This window comes from Sturnus vulgaris, chromosome 29 (assembly GCF_052056855.1).
Source record: "Sturnus vulgaris isolate bStuVul1 chromosome 29, bStuVul1.hap1, whole genome shotgun sequence".
NCBI lineage: Eukaryota > Metazoa > Chordata > Aves > Passeriformes > Sturnidae > Sturnus > Sturnus vulgaris.
In genome coordinates this window covers 5,420,028-5,435,836 of record NC_142271.1, presented here as the reverse complement: position 1 = coordinate 5,435,836, position 15,809 = coordinate 5,420,028, and the positions used below count along the sequence as shown (strand labels likewise).

The 15,809-nt window shown below is 52.9% G+C and overlaps 2 protein-coding genes across 2 annotated transcripts in view; both read right to left on the bottom strand.

The window, feature by feature from the left end:
* LOC106850902 (complement receptor type 1-like) overlaps positions 1-1,667 on the bottom strand; it is a 49,079-nt gene extending 47,412 nt beyond the window's left edge. Inside the window, exons 1-3 of the mRNA XM_088180207.1 lie at positions 1,508-1,667; positions 890-1,081; positions 156-255 (exon numbers count right to left, since the gene is read on the bottom strand). Coding sequence (XP_088036333.1) covers positions 156-255; positions 890-1,081; positions 1,508-1,667 — 452 coding nt within the window. The remainder of the gene's footprint in view (positions 1-155; positions 256-889; positions 1,082-1,507) is intronic.
* A 1,405-nt stretch (positions 1,668-3,072) lies between these two features.
* LOC148220952 (complement receptor type 2-like) lies at positions 3,073-15,760 on the bottom strand. The gene is made up of 16 exons (XM_088180206.1): positions 15,076-15,760; positions 14,284-14,429; positions 13,227-13,424; positions 12,415-12,591; positions 11,823-12,011; positions 11,341-11,520; positions 11,042-11,211; positions 10,754-10,900; positions 9,252-9,519; positions 7,656-7,829; positions 7,040-7,219; positions 6,439-6,621; positions 5,781-5,969; positions 4,988-5,167; positions 4,205-4,404; positions 3,073-3,899 (listed from the first exon to the last, which is right to left on the bottom strand). The coding sequence occupies exons 2-16, from the start codon at positions 14,369-14,371 to the stop codon at positions 3,747-3,749; spliced, it is 2,676 nt and encodes an 891-aa protein (XP_088036332.1). The 5' UTR covers positions 14,372-14,429; positions 15,076-15,760; the 3' UTR covers positions 3,073-3,746.
* Positions 15,761-15,809: the final 49 nt, after the last annotated feature.

Here is a 15,809-nt window from a genome sequence, read left to right as displayed (position 1 = left end):
AGAGTTGTCAAATGAGAGTACAACCAGCTGCTCCTGTTGGGATGGGCACTTGGAGCTCCTCTGGGTGGCACTGGAAGGAAAAGGTGGCCCTGAGTTCTGAGCCTGGTGCCCTCCCTCCAGCTGTGTGCCCCTCTGGAGCTGTGCCCAGCACTCACCCATCCTCACAGGACACATCCACTCGTGCTCCCAGCTGCAGGTCCATGAGGGGACCCATCCTCCCCCCGGGCACAGCTCCTGGGACACCACAGGACATCTCTGGGGACACAAAAAAGGCTGAATGAGACAGGAGACACAGGCTTGGAGGGCTATTCCCAAAGGTTCCAGAGGGTTTCACTCCATGGGTGTCACAGCTGGGCTGGCAGGAGCCAGGCTCAGCCACAGGGGGAGGAGGGGATCCCAAAATGCTCCACACTCACTGAGGGGTTCCCATCTCAGTGGATTAGGAATAAGGCACTCGACTGTGAAAAAATATCCCTGTCACATCACCAGTCTGAATATTCCATGGGTGGCACCAAGGGAAGGCTTTGCCTTCATGTTGAAGTTCAGTGCTAGAAAAGCAAATTGGGATTTGTCCCCTGCGTGTGCCATGTCCCAGTGAAAACGTCTTTAGGACCATAAAAAGGTTGGAAAGGATCTCTAAGATCACTGAGAGTCCAGCCAAACATTCCCCAGAACAAAAAGCAAACCAGACCTGTTTACACCAGCAGAAAAAAACAAAAAGAACATCGCTGATACTTCTGCTGTTAAACAGGAACGACAAGGAATATCCACCCAGTTTTGTGCTCATGGAGCTGCTGGGATGAAAATATCCAGGCTGCAATTTGGGATGCAGGTTGGGAGCAGCCAGGACAGCTTTTTTGGGGGGTGTGGGGGCAGCAGAAATACTCACTCCTGCACAGCTCAGCGGGCTGTGACCAGGTCAGGTTCTCCAGGCAGGTGCTGGAGGGGAAACTCTCTGAGATGTTCTCGTAGCCAGGCCGGCAGACATAGCTCACGTTGGTGCCAACAGGGAAGAAATTCCTCCTCCCATCCACCATGGACAGGGCAGCAAAACTCAGCCTGGCTGGGGCAGCGCAGCTCCCTGGCAGCCAAGGAAAGCCGACCTGACAGAGCTGCCCAGCAGGAGTGTCCCAAACACTCCCTGGGACCACGGGAATGCTCCTGCAGAGCTCCTGCTGCTCGGGACAGGGTCACTCGGGTTCCTTACCAGGCTGCAGGCACCAGAGCGGGGATGGAGGGGTGTTAGGAGCCCCGGGAAGGGGTTATGGACATGGGGGGCACATGCAAAGGCTGGGGGGGGGGCACAGGAGCCCCCGGCCCCACCCCATGACTGACCCCTCTGCCAGCCCCTGCGACCACCAGTGGCCCCAAGGGGCACAGGGCAGGGGACAGGGACAGTGACAGGGCAGGGGGTTTGTACCCAGGGACAGTGACAGGGCAGGGGGTTTGTCCCCTGGGACAGGGATGGTCACCCAGAGCTGTCTCGGATAAAAAGGAGAATATTTACGGCCGCAGGGCTCGGGCAGACTGGACCAGATTTTGCCAGGCAGGCACTCCATGGTGTCAGACAGCCCCGGGATCCTGCGGGCACCCTCGGAGCAGGTGAACGTCACCCTGGATCCCACTGGGAATCTGCTGGAGTTGCTGGAGGGCCTGGAGTAGCTCATGGCAGGAGGGGGCCCACAGTCACCTGCAGCAGGAGAACACCTCCTCAGGTGAGGAGCCCCTCCTGTGGCTCATCCCCTCCCCAGGAGGGGGTTTTGGGTGGCCCAGGGGTCTCCCATGGGAAAGGCACCAGCCAGGGCTGGATCTGTCCCCAGGCTTGGGGGTGGCATCAGCCAGCCCAGCCCCTGGGCAGCCAGGTGGGATCCAGGCAGGTGTCTCTGGTTCTTCCCACAGCCCCGTACTCACCACGAGCCACAGGAATGCTGAGGAGCCCCAGCAGGACCAGGAACAGCACGGGGAGACCAGAGACCCCCCCAGAGCTCGGGGGGTCGGGGTGTCCCCCCCATCCTGGTGCTCCAGCCTTCATTGCAGTGAGTGCTGTGCTCCTGTGTCAGCCCTGCTGCCTCCAAGGGCTGTGCAGGGCTGGGAGGGGATGCTCTGCAGGCTCCACCAAGCCTCTGGAACTGTGGAAACCTTCCCAGGACACCCACGGAGCTGAAATCCCCATCAGGAGCACCCAGAGCAGCCAGGGTGGGGATAACTGTCACTCACAGGCTCGGGGAAATCCTCCTGCCCCATCAGGATCTTTGTGCTTATTTGTCACTGAGCACTGACTTACACAGTTTTTCCAAAACTCTGTTCTCAGAGAAGAACAGCCCCAAGTTGGCTCCAGGGGAGGAAATACCTCCTCAGTTATTTGCTGGCAGGTAATGCACCACAGATCTGCTGTCAGAAGAGGCAGTGGAGCAAATAAAAACTTTCCTTGCTGTTCTTTTCTTTGGCTGCTTGACTCACTGGTAATGTGGAATGGGTGTGAGCAGCCACATCTGCATCCTCATTAACCCTGTGACATCAGCCAGGGCTGCTCAAACACCCTCTCACACACACTCAGGATTCAAGAATTTATTTTTTTCACACTTGTGGCTATCAAGCCTTGGAGAGGGAGGTAAAACCCCTGTCTGCAGTCCCAGGTGAGCTCAGGGGGGAGGGCACCGAGGTCACTCCAGCCCTGCTCAGCTCATGGGAGCAGCTCTCATGGCAGAGCTCCTCACCTGGAGCTGGAGAAGCACGGGATCCATCCCAAAGCACCTTTCTGTGCAAAATCAGACACACCTCCTCTTCCCTGGCTGCCCTGGTACCAAATAAAGCAACTTTAATAACTTCTAAGAGCACACATCCGGCAGTGATGCTCGTGCAGGAGGTGAAGGCTCCTCCTTCCCCACCCAGCCTGGGCTGATGCAGCTCCCTGAGCTCCCCAGGACTCACCCAGCTCAGCTGTCCCCCAGAACCACCACTGGATCCCGCTGGAAATCTGCCCAATTTCCAGCCAACATGACAGATCACAATTCCCCTCCCCCCCGGATAAACCCCTAGGAATAACCACAGCATCAGAGCCACAGGGTCTGATCAGAATTTATTGAGGAACAGGAATTTGCTGCCTCGCTCTCTGCACTTGGAACTGGTTGGATTCCAGCATCTATTCTGAGCATTTGCTCACCAGAAATAGGGATGTGGAAGATGACACCAGCTCAGGTATTTGGCACAGCCAGGAACCTGTTCCCTGATGAAATCCAGGGCTGAGGTAAATGCAGCCTTTGCAGTGCACTGCCCTCACTCAGAAATCAGGAGCTGCACGGGCAGAAATCAGGTTTAACACTTCTTGCACCACTGTTTCCTACAAATGTACCCAAACCTCAGCTGGACCACGGCAGCAGAAGCACCTTCAGAGCCAACTCTGGACTCATCTCAGCTTTTCTGGACTTCACTCCCTTTTGCCTCAGCTTACCACAGTTAAGAAGGTGATTTTAAAAAGCTAAACTTAAATTCTTTCTATGCTTCCTAATATGAAACAACTTATTAGTTAAAGAGCAAATCAAGCTTGTAGGTTAGAGCAACACCCACTCCCTGCTCTGGCATCCAGCACAGCAGAAGCAGCCTCCCATGCACTGGTGATTGTTTTTCTGGCTCCAGGCATGCAAACAGAAACCATAAAACCACCCAGAGCCTTCTTAGAGATGCTGTGACTGCACAAACTTAGTTCACCAAAGGAAAGGTGAGCGTTACAGGGGTCCAGTTTCATTTCAGTTTTCTAGTTCCATCTCTATTTTTTTAATCTCCAGGAACAGTTTCTGTATTTCCAGCAGACTTTTCACTTCTTCTAGAGGCACACCACATTCAAAGGTCGATTTAATATAATGAACCTCTTGACACACATCAGCATCACCTTCTTTCATCTGTTAAACAGGAAAAGAAACCCCAGAAAAGCCTGTGAGGATGCACTGCAGAGAGGCAGAGCCACCCACTCCTCATCTCCTGTCCCAACAGAGCTGAATCGTCCTTAGGACCACAAATGAGAAGTTTTGAGAAGTTTAAGGACTTTTCTTGATAGAAATCAGGCAGGACCTACCCAGGGACTCAGCCAGGCTCAGCAACCTGGGGCTCTGGGCACCTGGAAATGCTGAACCACGGCAGGGATGGAACTGGATGATCTTTAAGGCTCCCCCCAACCCAAACCACTCCATAACTCTGTGGTACTCACACACTTGGGCAGAGGTGTCCAGCTGCCATCAGGCAAGCACGTGGCTGTCCAGGACTCTTCCAAAGGCACCATTGCATTGTCTGGGAGCTGGTAGCCAGGCAGGCACTCGAAGGTGACAGTCTCGTTGGTCTGGTACCACCTCCTGCCACCCAAAGGGCTTTTCAGCCTCCCAAAGGGCACTCGTGGCTGTGGACACAGAACTGAAAGGAAAACCCAAGGCAGAGGTCAGAAAGAAGTTTGGGAAGGCTGAGCCAGTGCAGAGGAAGTTAAAATTGTGGAGCTGTGAAATCAAATGCGAAAGCAAAAAAATACTTCTCCTCAAGAGGGTGAAGGTCAGAGCAGCCCCTGAGAGGTGCTGAGAATTCGTGATGGATTTGCTGTTTTCTGCCAGTGTCTCATCCAGGCATCCCCACCACGGGGGTGGATTTGGCAATAAGGGAAGGGAAAGTCAGTGAACACCTGACCCAGCTTAGAGCCTCCTTTACACACAGCTGTCGATAAAAACTCAACTATCACCTGGAAAACAGCAGCTCGGGGAAGGTTGTTTCTTCTGCAAACAGAGGAAGGACTCAGGAAGCCCCAAGGGCAGACAGAGCCAGGCAGTGCTGCACCCCAAACCTCTGCTCTGCCCCAGGCAGATTTTGGAAGCACCCCTGAATGCCCATCACATTTGCAGTAGAAGGGCGCAGTTTATTCACCCCATAGCACAGTTTGTTAGTGAATCACTGAAAATGCAAGTTACAAATCAGGGAACAGGAGATGGAGGAGGAAATGCTCGCTCACCTGGCTGGCAGGTGGGCACGGGCGGGTCCCAGGTGCCATCAGCCTGGCACCGGCTCTGGGCAGCGCCGCTCAGCCCGAAGCCTTGGTCACACGAGAAGTGCAGGAGCAGCCCGTAGGGAAAGGTGAACGTCTGTGGGGTCATCCTGCCCCTCTGCACCACGGGCTTGGGGCACCGAACCACTGCGGGACACAGCAGGGCTGCCTGCGGGGACAGCAGCACCGGGGCTGCCCCTCCCCACCCCCTGCTGGCCCCAGCCACGACATCCAGACTCTGTCACTCCCACATGGATCATCCCCCCCATCCTGGGGAGGCAGCAGCATCTCCAGGCAGCCCTGCTGGCTTTAACCCATTGTTCTGAGTGCTAACACTGCCCCCAGGGTCTGGCTCAGCCTGACCCCAAACCCTGATCCTATACCCTGATCCCATCCCTGATCACAAACCCTGATCCCAAACTCTGATCACAAACCCTGATCCCATCCCTGACCCCAAACCCTGATCCCATACACTAATCCCATCCCTGACCCCAGACCCTGATCCCATCCCTGATCCCATTCAATGATCACAAACCTGATTCCAAACCCTGATCCCACACTGATCCCAAACCCTGATCCCATCCCTGATTCCATCCTTGACCCCAAACCCTGATCCCATACACTGATCACAAACCCTGATCCCAAACCCTGATCCCAAACGCTAATCCCATCCCTGATCACAAACCTGATTCCAAACCCTGATCCCATATCCTGATACTAGACCCTGACCCCAAATTTTGATCCCTGACCCCACACTCACCCCTGCACTCCGGGGCAGGTCCACTCCATGTCAGGTTGTCCCCATCCTCGGAGGTGCAGTACAGGGACTCGTTCCCAATGAGGGACAGCCCCTCTGCACAGCTGTACTTGACCTCAGAGCCGTAGGGGAACTGCTTAACCCCAAAGCCAGAGTGCTGCCCGTGTGCGATTTTAGGAGGGGGGTCACAGACTGCGAGAGCAAAGGGAAAAGTCAGCTTTCCCTCATTCCCTTAGGGAGGCAGAAGCAGGGAGCTTCTCCACGGTCATGGAGCCAAATGTCGCTCTCCTCACCGTCCTTGCCTCTGGCCAGCTTTGGTACCAGTGCTCCCAGTCTCACCCAGCCATGACCCCAGCCCTTAGCACAGCCCCAGCTTCTCCTTCAGCCTCTTCCCCTTTCCCTTCCCCTCCTGTTTTCCTTGAGAAACCATCCTGCTCCTGAGTGGGAGTACCACCAACCCCTGGAAGAACCCTTTGAGAAATGGCTGCAAGTGCCATTAACCAACACATTTAATCAATCCCACTTCTGCTACAAGATGGAAACGCTGAAGCCCCTCAGTGCTGCGGTTTGGGCACCTTCTCCCCACACCTCACACGATTTTTCTCCCTGCTGTCCCTCCCACGGATGGGATTCCCAGCCCTGCTGTGCTGTCCCCACTCACCCCTGTCACAGTAGGGCACCGGGGGTCTCCACACCCCGTCAGCCGAGCACTGCACCCTCTCACTGCCCTTGAGCACGTAGCCTTGGTCACACTGGAACTCCAGCTGCTGCCCGAAGGTGTACTGGGCTCTGCTGGGGCTGCTCTCTCTGCCGTGGGGGATGTCTGGGCTGGGACACTGCACCTCTGAGGGACGGCAGCACCAGAGAGGAGAGATTTGCACACAGGGATTCAGCAGCGGCGCTTTAGTGACCCAGCCCAGCTGTGGCAGACACCTCTAACCAGAGCTGGCAGGCTCAGGGATGGGAATTACAGCATGAAAACCATTTCTGCTGCAAGACAGAAGGATGTGAGAGCCCTGCGATCAGCGTGCTGGGGGGATGGCACATCGCTGCCTGCATCCCTGAATCCTTGTTGGAGCCGCTAAAAAAACAGGGGGAGCTGCAGCTTTTCCTTTCCAGCCACGCCACTCCTCGAGCAGCAAAATTATTGCCAGGGAGAGGCAGAGCTGCTGGAGAGAGCCCTGCCCGCCCAAGCAGGGGGTTGAGAACGGCGTCGTTAAATCGATGATTTGTTGGCAAAGCAAAAGAAGTGATGTACTCACTCTGGCAGAGCCTTGGCACCGAGGACCACGTGAAGTTCTGCAGACAAGTGATGGTCGGGGACACCCCGGGGATCGAGGAGAAGCCGGCTCTGCAGGAGTAGCTCAGGGTGGTCCCGACCAGGAACTCACGCCGGGGCTGGGGGTCAGCGAAGTCCACAGCGGGAGGGTGGGGACACTGCCCTGGGGACAGAGCAGGGGACACCAGAAACCCTCAGCCCTGCCCTGGGGACACAGAGCAGGGGACAGCAGAGACCCCTCAGCACTGCCCTGGGGACACAGAGCAGGGGACAACACAGACCCTCAGCACTGGGAGCTTTTCCTGGGTGGAAAACTCCGAAAATAAGTGAGAGACAGCAGCACCCCTGAGCGTGGCTGTGGGGTGAAGGGGAAAACAGCGGTGAAAATTCACCAAAGGATGTGAGCTGAGTGAGAATTTTCCTTCTCACGCGCTTTGGCACCTCGTGGGTGTCCCCTGCAGGAAGGGACAGCCCTGCCACGCTCCCCAGAGCCATCCCACAGGCAATGCTGCCAGCCAGTGGATGCTGCCTCTAAATGCTTTTGGGGAAATGAGAGCAGGATTGCACCTGGCAGAGGCCGGGAGGGGACCTGAGCTCACCTGGGATGCAGGAGGGCACCCGTGGGTACCACCTGCCATTGAAGGTGCACCTCACCGTGGTGCCAGTGGGCACGAACCCGGGCTCACACTCCAGCGTGGCTGTGCTGCCATAGGTGAAGTTCTCAGCAGAGCTCAGCTGCCCGTTTGCAATGTGAGGGATGGGACACTGAGCCTCTGTGGATCATTAAAAAAAAAAAAAAAAAGGGGATTTTCCGGGGTGTTCTTGCATAATGCCACCACAGTGACCGAGTGTCACGGCAGCTCTGCTGGGGGGTGAGAGGAGATAAAGCTCTTTAATAATTGCAGGGATTGAAGCAGAGGGTTTGGGGGTTAATAAACATCCTGAGCAGCCACCAACAGGATCCCGAATCTGTGGGGTTTCCTTTCTGCACAATCAAACTCCTTTTCTGCCCTTCCCTCGGAGCATTTGCTCAGGCAGGGCACAAGTGACTCCAGGTGCAGCAGCCCCCCAGCCTTGCAAAAAAAAAAATTTTTAAAAAGAGTCTCTACAACAGCTACATAACCTCTGTCACACCTGCACATCACTGATGTCCCAACAAAAAAACTCCTCTTTCCATGTCTCCCATGAGAAATATTTGCGAGCTTATGACAAACAACAGAGAAAACAAAACTCCAGCAGCTCTAACCGGGATTTCTTCATGCCTGGCAGTGCTGGCAGGGCACCAAGACAGAGTTAAAACGTGTTTGAACATCCTGGTTCACATGCAGGTGCTGCAGCGTCCCACACGTGCACTGTGCCAGGGCAGCTCCACCAATGCTGCCTTTGGTACCATCCCCATGGAAAATATCTGTCTTGGAAAATATCTTGGAAAATACCTTGGAAAATATGTTGTTTATTTCTCCTCCAGGCCCCAGATTAATTACTGGCACCTCATTAGTCATGTTTGGCTTTGTGAAATGAGCTGAGAAGCACCAGGAAGTGAAAGCAATAAATATTAAGAATAAAAGCAATGTGCACAGGCAGTGCTGGTGCAGGGGGGTGCTGGGACAGGCTGGAGAAGTTTCTGGAAAGGTTTGGGTTTAACTGAAGCCCCAACTTCCAGACAGAAACTGCTGCTTATTCCCCTTCCCAGGGACATTCAGCACTCAGCAGATTTGCACTTCTGCAGTCCTGAGCTCAGCTGGGGGATGCCTGGCCATGCCCCAGGGCTGAGGTATCACAGAATCAGACAGAGAATCACGGAAGGGACATTAAACTTGGGATGGAAAGGACATTAAACCCCACCCAGTGCCACCCCTGCCATGGCAGGGACACCTTGCCCTGTCCCAGCTGCTCCCAGCCCTGTCCAGCCTGGTCTTGGGCACTGCCAGGGGATCCAGAGGCAGCCAGAGCTGCTCTGAGCCCCCTCCCCACCCTCCCAGGGAGGAATTCCTTCCCAATATCCCATCTAAACCTGTCCCTATTCACCTGTAACCCACTCCCCTTTCCCTGTCACTCCATTCCTGGTGAAAATCCCCTCTCCAGCCTTCCTGGATCCCCTTGGGGCACTGCAGGGCTCTGTCAGCTCTTCCCAAATCCCTGGAGAGGGGAAAGCAGAGCCCCAGGAGCTGAGGAGGGACGGGGGGGACACTCACCCTGAGTCCCCGGGGGCTGCAGCACCAGGAGCATCCCTGCCAGCAGGGACGGCAGGAGCCGGGGCATGGCGAGGGATGGGAGCTGCCCTGGAAGCAGAAATCCTCTCCCCCAGAGCCTGCAGGGAAGGGGAAGCTGCAGTGGGAAGTTGGGGACAGGCAGACACTGTCGCTGTGTCACTGACACCACCCCCAGCCTGGCTCGTGTCTGAAGCACCCAGGGCAGGTGGGGTCGGGAGGGAAAACTGCTGTGAAAACATCCCCAACATCCCTGCACTCATGGAACAGAACCTAACTGAGCTGTCTATTTACACACGCTATAAATAAACCTATTTGTTATATACACGTTATGTATATTTCTTATATATATATATATATATATAGTGTGTGAATATATAGTGTGTATATATAAAATATACATATATTATATATGTATATATTAATATAATAACATTAATATTAATATATTGTGTATTATATTACATAATTGTATAGTATACAATTATAAATAATATATATAATTATTATAGCATATATTGGTATATGAAACGTATTATATTGTTATCTAATATTAATATATACTATTAATATAATATATTATATATGCATATTTATATATATGTATATATCATATACATTTATAATATGTATATACTATATACATTTTAATGTCTTACAGATATTTTATTTATATACTTCATATGTATGATATAAATATTTCCCTTTACTAGAGATAGGACAGATCATTAAACCCCAAACAGAGCTGTGATTACAATTGCAGGTTTATTATAATCTCTGGTCGTGGCCTGCACAGCACTTCCCCTTTACTGGATGTTGCAGGATAAAAAAAAAAATTCCAAACCCAGCCATTATTTTCTGTACAATTATTTGTCCTTGGAGCACACACAGATGGACCCATCCACCCTGGCATTTTTGCTTTGCTCTCACCACGTTCGTGCCTGTTTGTGCCACCAAAATTCACTTTCCACTCAGTTCCTTCCTAACAGTGAACTGCCAGTGTAGCAAACAGATGTAAATGTGAAGCTGTAAAAGGCATAAAGTGATCCACAAACTGAACCTGGTGAGCCCTAAAAATTGAATCACAAGTCAGTGACTCCTGTTAGCCAAAAACTAATTAAGAATAAAGGAGAGCTTTTTTTTTTGCTGTTTACTGCAGACAATATAATTTGTGTGAAGGATGTAGGGGAGCAAGTGCAGTCTTTGATAACAAACTTTGCACTTTTTCTTTTCTTTTTCACTTCTGGATCCAGTCTTAAATTGTAGCACTTAATATTCAACAGAACAAAGAACTGGGGATACAAGCATCACAAAGTCGCCCCCAGACAATTCCTCATGTGACCAAATCTGTGGCCAATTGTTAAATTTTGTCCTGTCTACTTCAGAATTAGCACGAATTACAAAGTCATAAAAAAATCCTCGGTCAGCATCAGGATCCACCACACAGAGGATGGTTCTTACGAGCCCAGCGCCACCAGGCAGCTTTAGGTGGTCATTTTTAACTCCTTTTCAAGTTTCTGGATCTCCAGGTAGAGTTTCTGGACTTCCAGCAGGGTTTTCACATCTGACAGAGGAATTCCACACTGGAAAGCTGCTTTGTTGTGAAGAATCCTCTCACACACATCTGATTTTTTCTTTAAAAGAACCAAAACAAAGGCAGAGTGAGACTCCAGTGCGGGATGACAAAGCCCTGGTGAAGCCGGACCAAAGCTATTCCAGGCTATAAACGGGGCAAAAAAAAAACCAGGAAAAATGGGGCACCTGGGGGTACTTACACACATGGGTGGGGGTGCCCAGGTGCCATCAGCCGAGCAGGTGGTTTTGGAAGGTGTCCCTGGATAGCCAGCCCGTGTGCAGGAGAAGGACACGCTTTCATTCACCTCGTACCACAGCTTGTTGAAATGAACCACGACACCCTCCTGCCTCGGGAGGCTGGGACACTGCACTGCGGAGGGAAACACACACACAAAAAAATCAAATTATGCGGTGAGATGGAGGAGAAAACACCCTGCAAACCCCTCCTGAGAGCCAGCAGAGCAGCCCCCGGGCTGGGCTGGGCAGGGCTGGCACTCACCTGGCTGGCAGGTGGGCACGGGCGGGTGCCAGGTGCCATCAGCCTGGCACCGGCTCTGGGCAGCGCCGCTCAGCCTGAAGCCTTGGTCACACGAGAAGTGCAGGAGCAGCCCGTAGGGAAAGGTGAACGTCTGTGGGGTCATCCTGCCCCTCTGCACCACGGGCTTGGGGCACCGAACCACTGCGGGACACAGCAGGGCTGCCTGCGGGGACAGCAGCACCGGGGCTGCCCCTCCCCACCCCCTGCTGGCCCCAGCCACGACATCCAGACTCTGTCACTCCCACATGGATCATCCCCCCATCCTGGGGAGGCAGCAGCATCTCCAGGCAGCCCTGCTGGCTTTAACCCATTGTTCTGAGTGCTAACACTGCCCCCAGGGTCTGGCTCAGCCTGATCCCAAACCCTGATCCCATATACTGATCCCAAACCCTGATCCCATCCCTGACCCCAAATCCTGATCCCATCCCTGATCCCACACTCACCCCTGCACTCCGGGGCAGGTCCACTCCATGTCAGGTTGTCCCCATCCTCGGAGGTGCAGTACAGGGACTCGTTCCCAATGAGGGACAGCCCCTCTGCACACCTGTACATCACCTGGGTGCCATAGGTGAACCCTTCACCACGGCTCCCCGAGTGCCACCCGAAGGGGATTTTTGGAGGGGGCCCACAGGCTGTGGAATAAAGGGAATGGACATAGACACGTGCAGTTGTCACCTTCAACTGAGAATCAAAAGCATTTCTGTGAAATCAGCACAAAGTTCACTTCATGGTTGGTGTGAGACAAATTCACAAGGAGCTGCTGCCTGGATTCTGGCCTCTAACAGCAGCTCAGGGCTCCAGAAATATCAGGATGTTTCCCACTCCTAGAAGTGTTCAGGAAACTCATGCATACAGCACTGGGGGTGGGATTCAGTCCAAGCCTGCACCTGATGGTGTGGGAGGTATTTTCCAACCTTAATGATTCTAATTGCAGCTCTGGGGAGGGGACACCTGGCTCAGCCCGTGTCCCCAGGTGCTGCAGGCAGATCTCCCACTGGTGCAGGAGATCTCTTGTTCTGTGTGTGTCACACTCACCTTTGTCACAAAAGGGCAGCGTGGGATTCCAGCTCAGATCATCCTCACAGGTGATGAACTTCGAGCCCAGGAGGGCAAAGCCTTCCTCACACTCCATCCTCACCACGGTCCCCACTGTGTACTCACTCTCATGAACATTTTTCCCATGAGGGATGTCTGGCTTTGGGCAACGTGGTTCTAGAAATAATGGAAAATAAAGGATGTTGTGGATTTCCAAAAAAGAACTTTCTATGGAGGAGAGCTACCACCAAATCTGAGCCCTGGGCAGAGGAGTGACCATCCCCCAGGTGCAGGGCTCAGGCTGCTCTGTAACCCTAAAGGAACCACTGGGAATTGTCCCCAGCTCTAGTGCTGGCTGCCCTGGGAGGTGGAGCAGGTTTTTCCCTCCTGGCAAGGTTTTCCTGAGCTTTTGTGGATATTTCTGTGTGCTGGGTCAGGAGTTGGAGCAGTGTCAGTTATTTACACTTTTTTTCCTGACAGGGGAAATGCCTTGGGAACATCCTCTGCTCCCCAGCCTGGTGTCAGCAAAGCAGCCCAAGCACAAACCACATCCCCTCCCAGCTGGGTAAATGTCTCCCAAGGCTTCTCAGGAACCTCCCAAGCCTCTAGAAGCTTCCAACACACCACCCTTGCATCCCTCCAGGCACCAGCTCAACCCTGCCAAAATCCTGCCCTTTTTCCACGGGGCCCATCTGAATCTTTTGCTGCCTGTATATTCCATATTAACCCAGGAGAAGTTGATCTGGGGCCACCTGGAGTGCAGGAAAATTCTCCATGGCTTCTATCATGACCATGCCTCCACTCTGTCCCACCTGGAATGCACTCTGGCACTGCTGGATTCCATTCACCATCGCTGCCACAGTGGAGGGTGATGCTGCTGCCAGAGCCTTTGAATGCAAATCCTTTATTGCACATTACTTTCAGAATGTCTCCATCCTCATAAAACTCTTCATCTTCCCATGGGAACAAGGACCTTCCATTTGAGATGTGTGGATGTGGGCAAGGAATTCCTGGGAAATGCCAAACATCAGCAAGGGTGAAACCATGGCAAAGCCAAGTGGGTGTCAGGAGATTTGTTGTTAAGACAAGGATGGATGTCTTGTAAGACACAGACACATCATGGCATTAAATTTGCCCCAAAAGCATCCCTGGGCTTTCCTGGGGGGTGGAATGCTTGTGGTGCACCCTCAAGACCACAGTGGATGTTTTCCAGAGGTTCAAGGGACAGGAAAGCAGAGCTGGCAAATAAAGCAAAGCAAACTCTGCAGCTGGGGAATAAATCCAAGGAATTCCAGAGTCAGCAAAGACCAAGCTTTGGAGCATTCCCCTGTCCCCTCCAACCCGAGGTTATTCTGGGATTCACGATGCTGGCCACACCTGCCCCGTGAGCTGCTGTCTCTGGGGTTTGCAGTGACCTGTGGCAGCGTCTCTTCCCAGCTAAAGGATTTTCCCTCTGCAGCTCAAATGCTTTTCTGGACACAGGAGTTCAAAAGGCCTGAGCAGAAGGACATCCTTTGAGTCAGCACTGAAGCACAGCCAGCACCAGAGCTGATTTCAGCTCCTGCCATCCCAGAGGAACAAACCTGGTGCTTTCCTTCAGGACTCATTGCCACCATCCCAGGGCTCACCTGGGACATTGCTCCAACAGAAGGAACTGACAGCATCAGCAAACAAAAACAAAAGCCACAGAATCCCAGAATGGTTTGGGGTGGGAGGGACCCTAAAGATCATCTTGTCCCCCAAGCCAAGGGCAGGGACACCTCCCTTGAAAGGCAAAGGCAATGAGGAAAACAGAAGGATCCAAGTCTTGTAAAACCCAGATTTTCCTTCAGGGGATCTTTGTTCATCCTGATGGACTGGTTCACTTACCATGGACAGTCCCAAGGAGAGCAGCAGTGAGGAGTAACCCAAGGACAGCTGCACCATTCCTTGGCCTCCCCAGCTCCAAGGCTGACATGTTTATTCCTGCCTGGAAATCCCACTGGTGTTACCACCTTCCCCTCCTGAGCCAGTACCTGTGAAGACAGCAGGGGGGGTGTTTTAGGGGTATTTTTACTCAGGTATATGCACAGGCCTGATGGCTCCACCTCTAAGCAGTTCCTACAGCCACAAGAGAGGAGCAAGAGGTGAATTTCTTTTTTCTGGAAACTTACAGGTAAAATACTTTATTTGTAGTAATAAATCTCTTAGAAGTAAATTCCTAGTCAGAAGAAATACTGCTGGAGCCACCAGTGCAGTCCCCTACCAATGAATTGCCCTCAGGGAGAGAGAGAAGTATCTAAGCAAAAAGTTCCACCAGTTCTGTGCAAATATTAGCAGTCAAGCAAGTCAGTCAAATCAAATTCCATTTTGTAATGCAGTTTAAGTGCAATTTGCACTCACCTGGCACCCCCAGGGAGCTTAAGAGCCCTCTCTGTGTTATCCACGGTTATTCATGAGCCTGAACCCTCCCGAAGTTCCATAACCTCCCAGTGCCTGCTTCCCCCTTGGAAATCAGGATCCCCCCTCCCTGCCCTAAACCCAACCCGTCCCTTGCCTGCTCCCTCCTCTGCCATTCTTTCAGTCCTTGCCACAACTCCTGGTTTAATCTGATTTCATTTCCTGACCTGCACAGAAGCTCCAATGCCGTTCCCAGGAGCAGCACTCGGGGGTTTGTCTTACCTGGAGCTGTGGAGGCAGCAGATGGAGAGCCCTGGTGTTGAGCACTTGCAGGATGAAGCAGGGACTGCTCTCCTGCAGCCCCCCAGGCTCCAGCCCCAGGCAAAGGAGGAGTTTTAGAACCCCCACATGCTCAGATCTGGCCCCACGGAGAGCAGCTTCAATTCTGCAGAAACCAGAGCTGGCCTTGACCCATATAAACCCCTCCTGAACAAGAAGGAAAGAGTTCATTCCACCCCCAGAGCAAACACTACAAAATTGAATGCGACCCAAGCAGATGTTGAAATTGGTTTTCATGTGTGGAGGTGCCAAGTCTTCAGAACAATTCTTGCTGAGCTGCTCCACTGGGAGCTCGGGCACACTGAGGGGTGTCCTCAGGAGAGCTGCTTCACCCAGGGCATGGCCACCCTGGGCTCATCCCCTCTGACCCCAGAAAGCCATGGCCAGCATTCCAAGAGGGGTTTCAGGAGCATCACTGGGAGCTGAACACACAGAGAATTCCAGAATGGTTGGGTTGGAAAGGACCTTAAATCTCAGTTCCATGGAAACCCTGAGATTCTGAACTCCAGTCACAGAGGAGAGAAGGGGAACAGCAGCAGGGTTTGAAGAACCTCCAGTTTCAACTCAAATTCCCAAAGCAGAGGACACCTGCCCAGCCCTGCAGCCCCTCCTCCTCCAAACACAGCCCAGAGGCTCCCCGAGTTCCTGACCTCCTCAGAAAACCAGCACACAGCAGA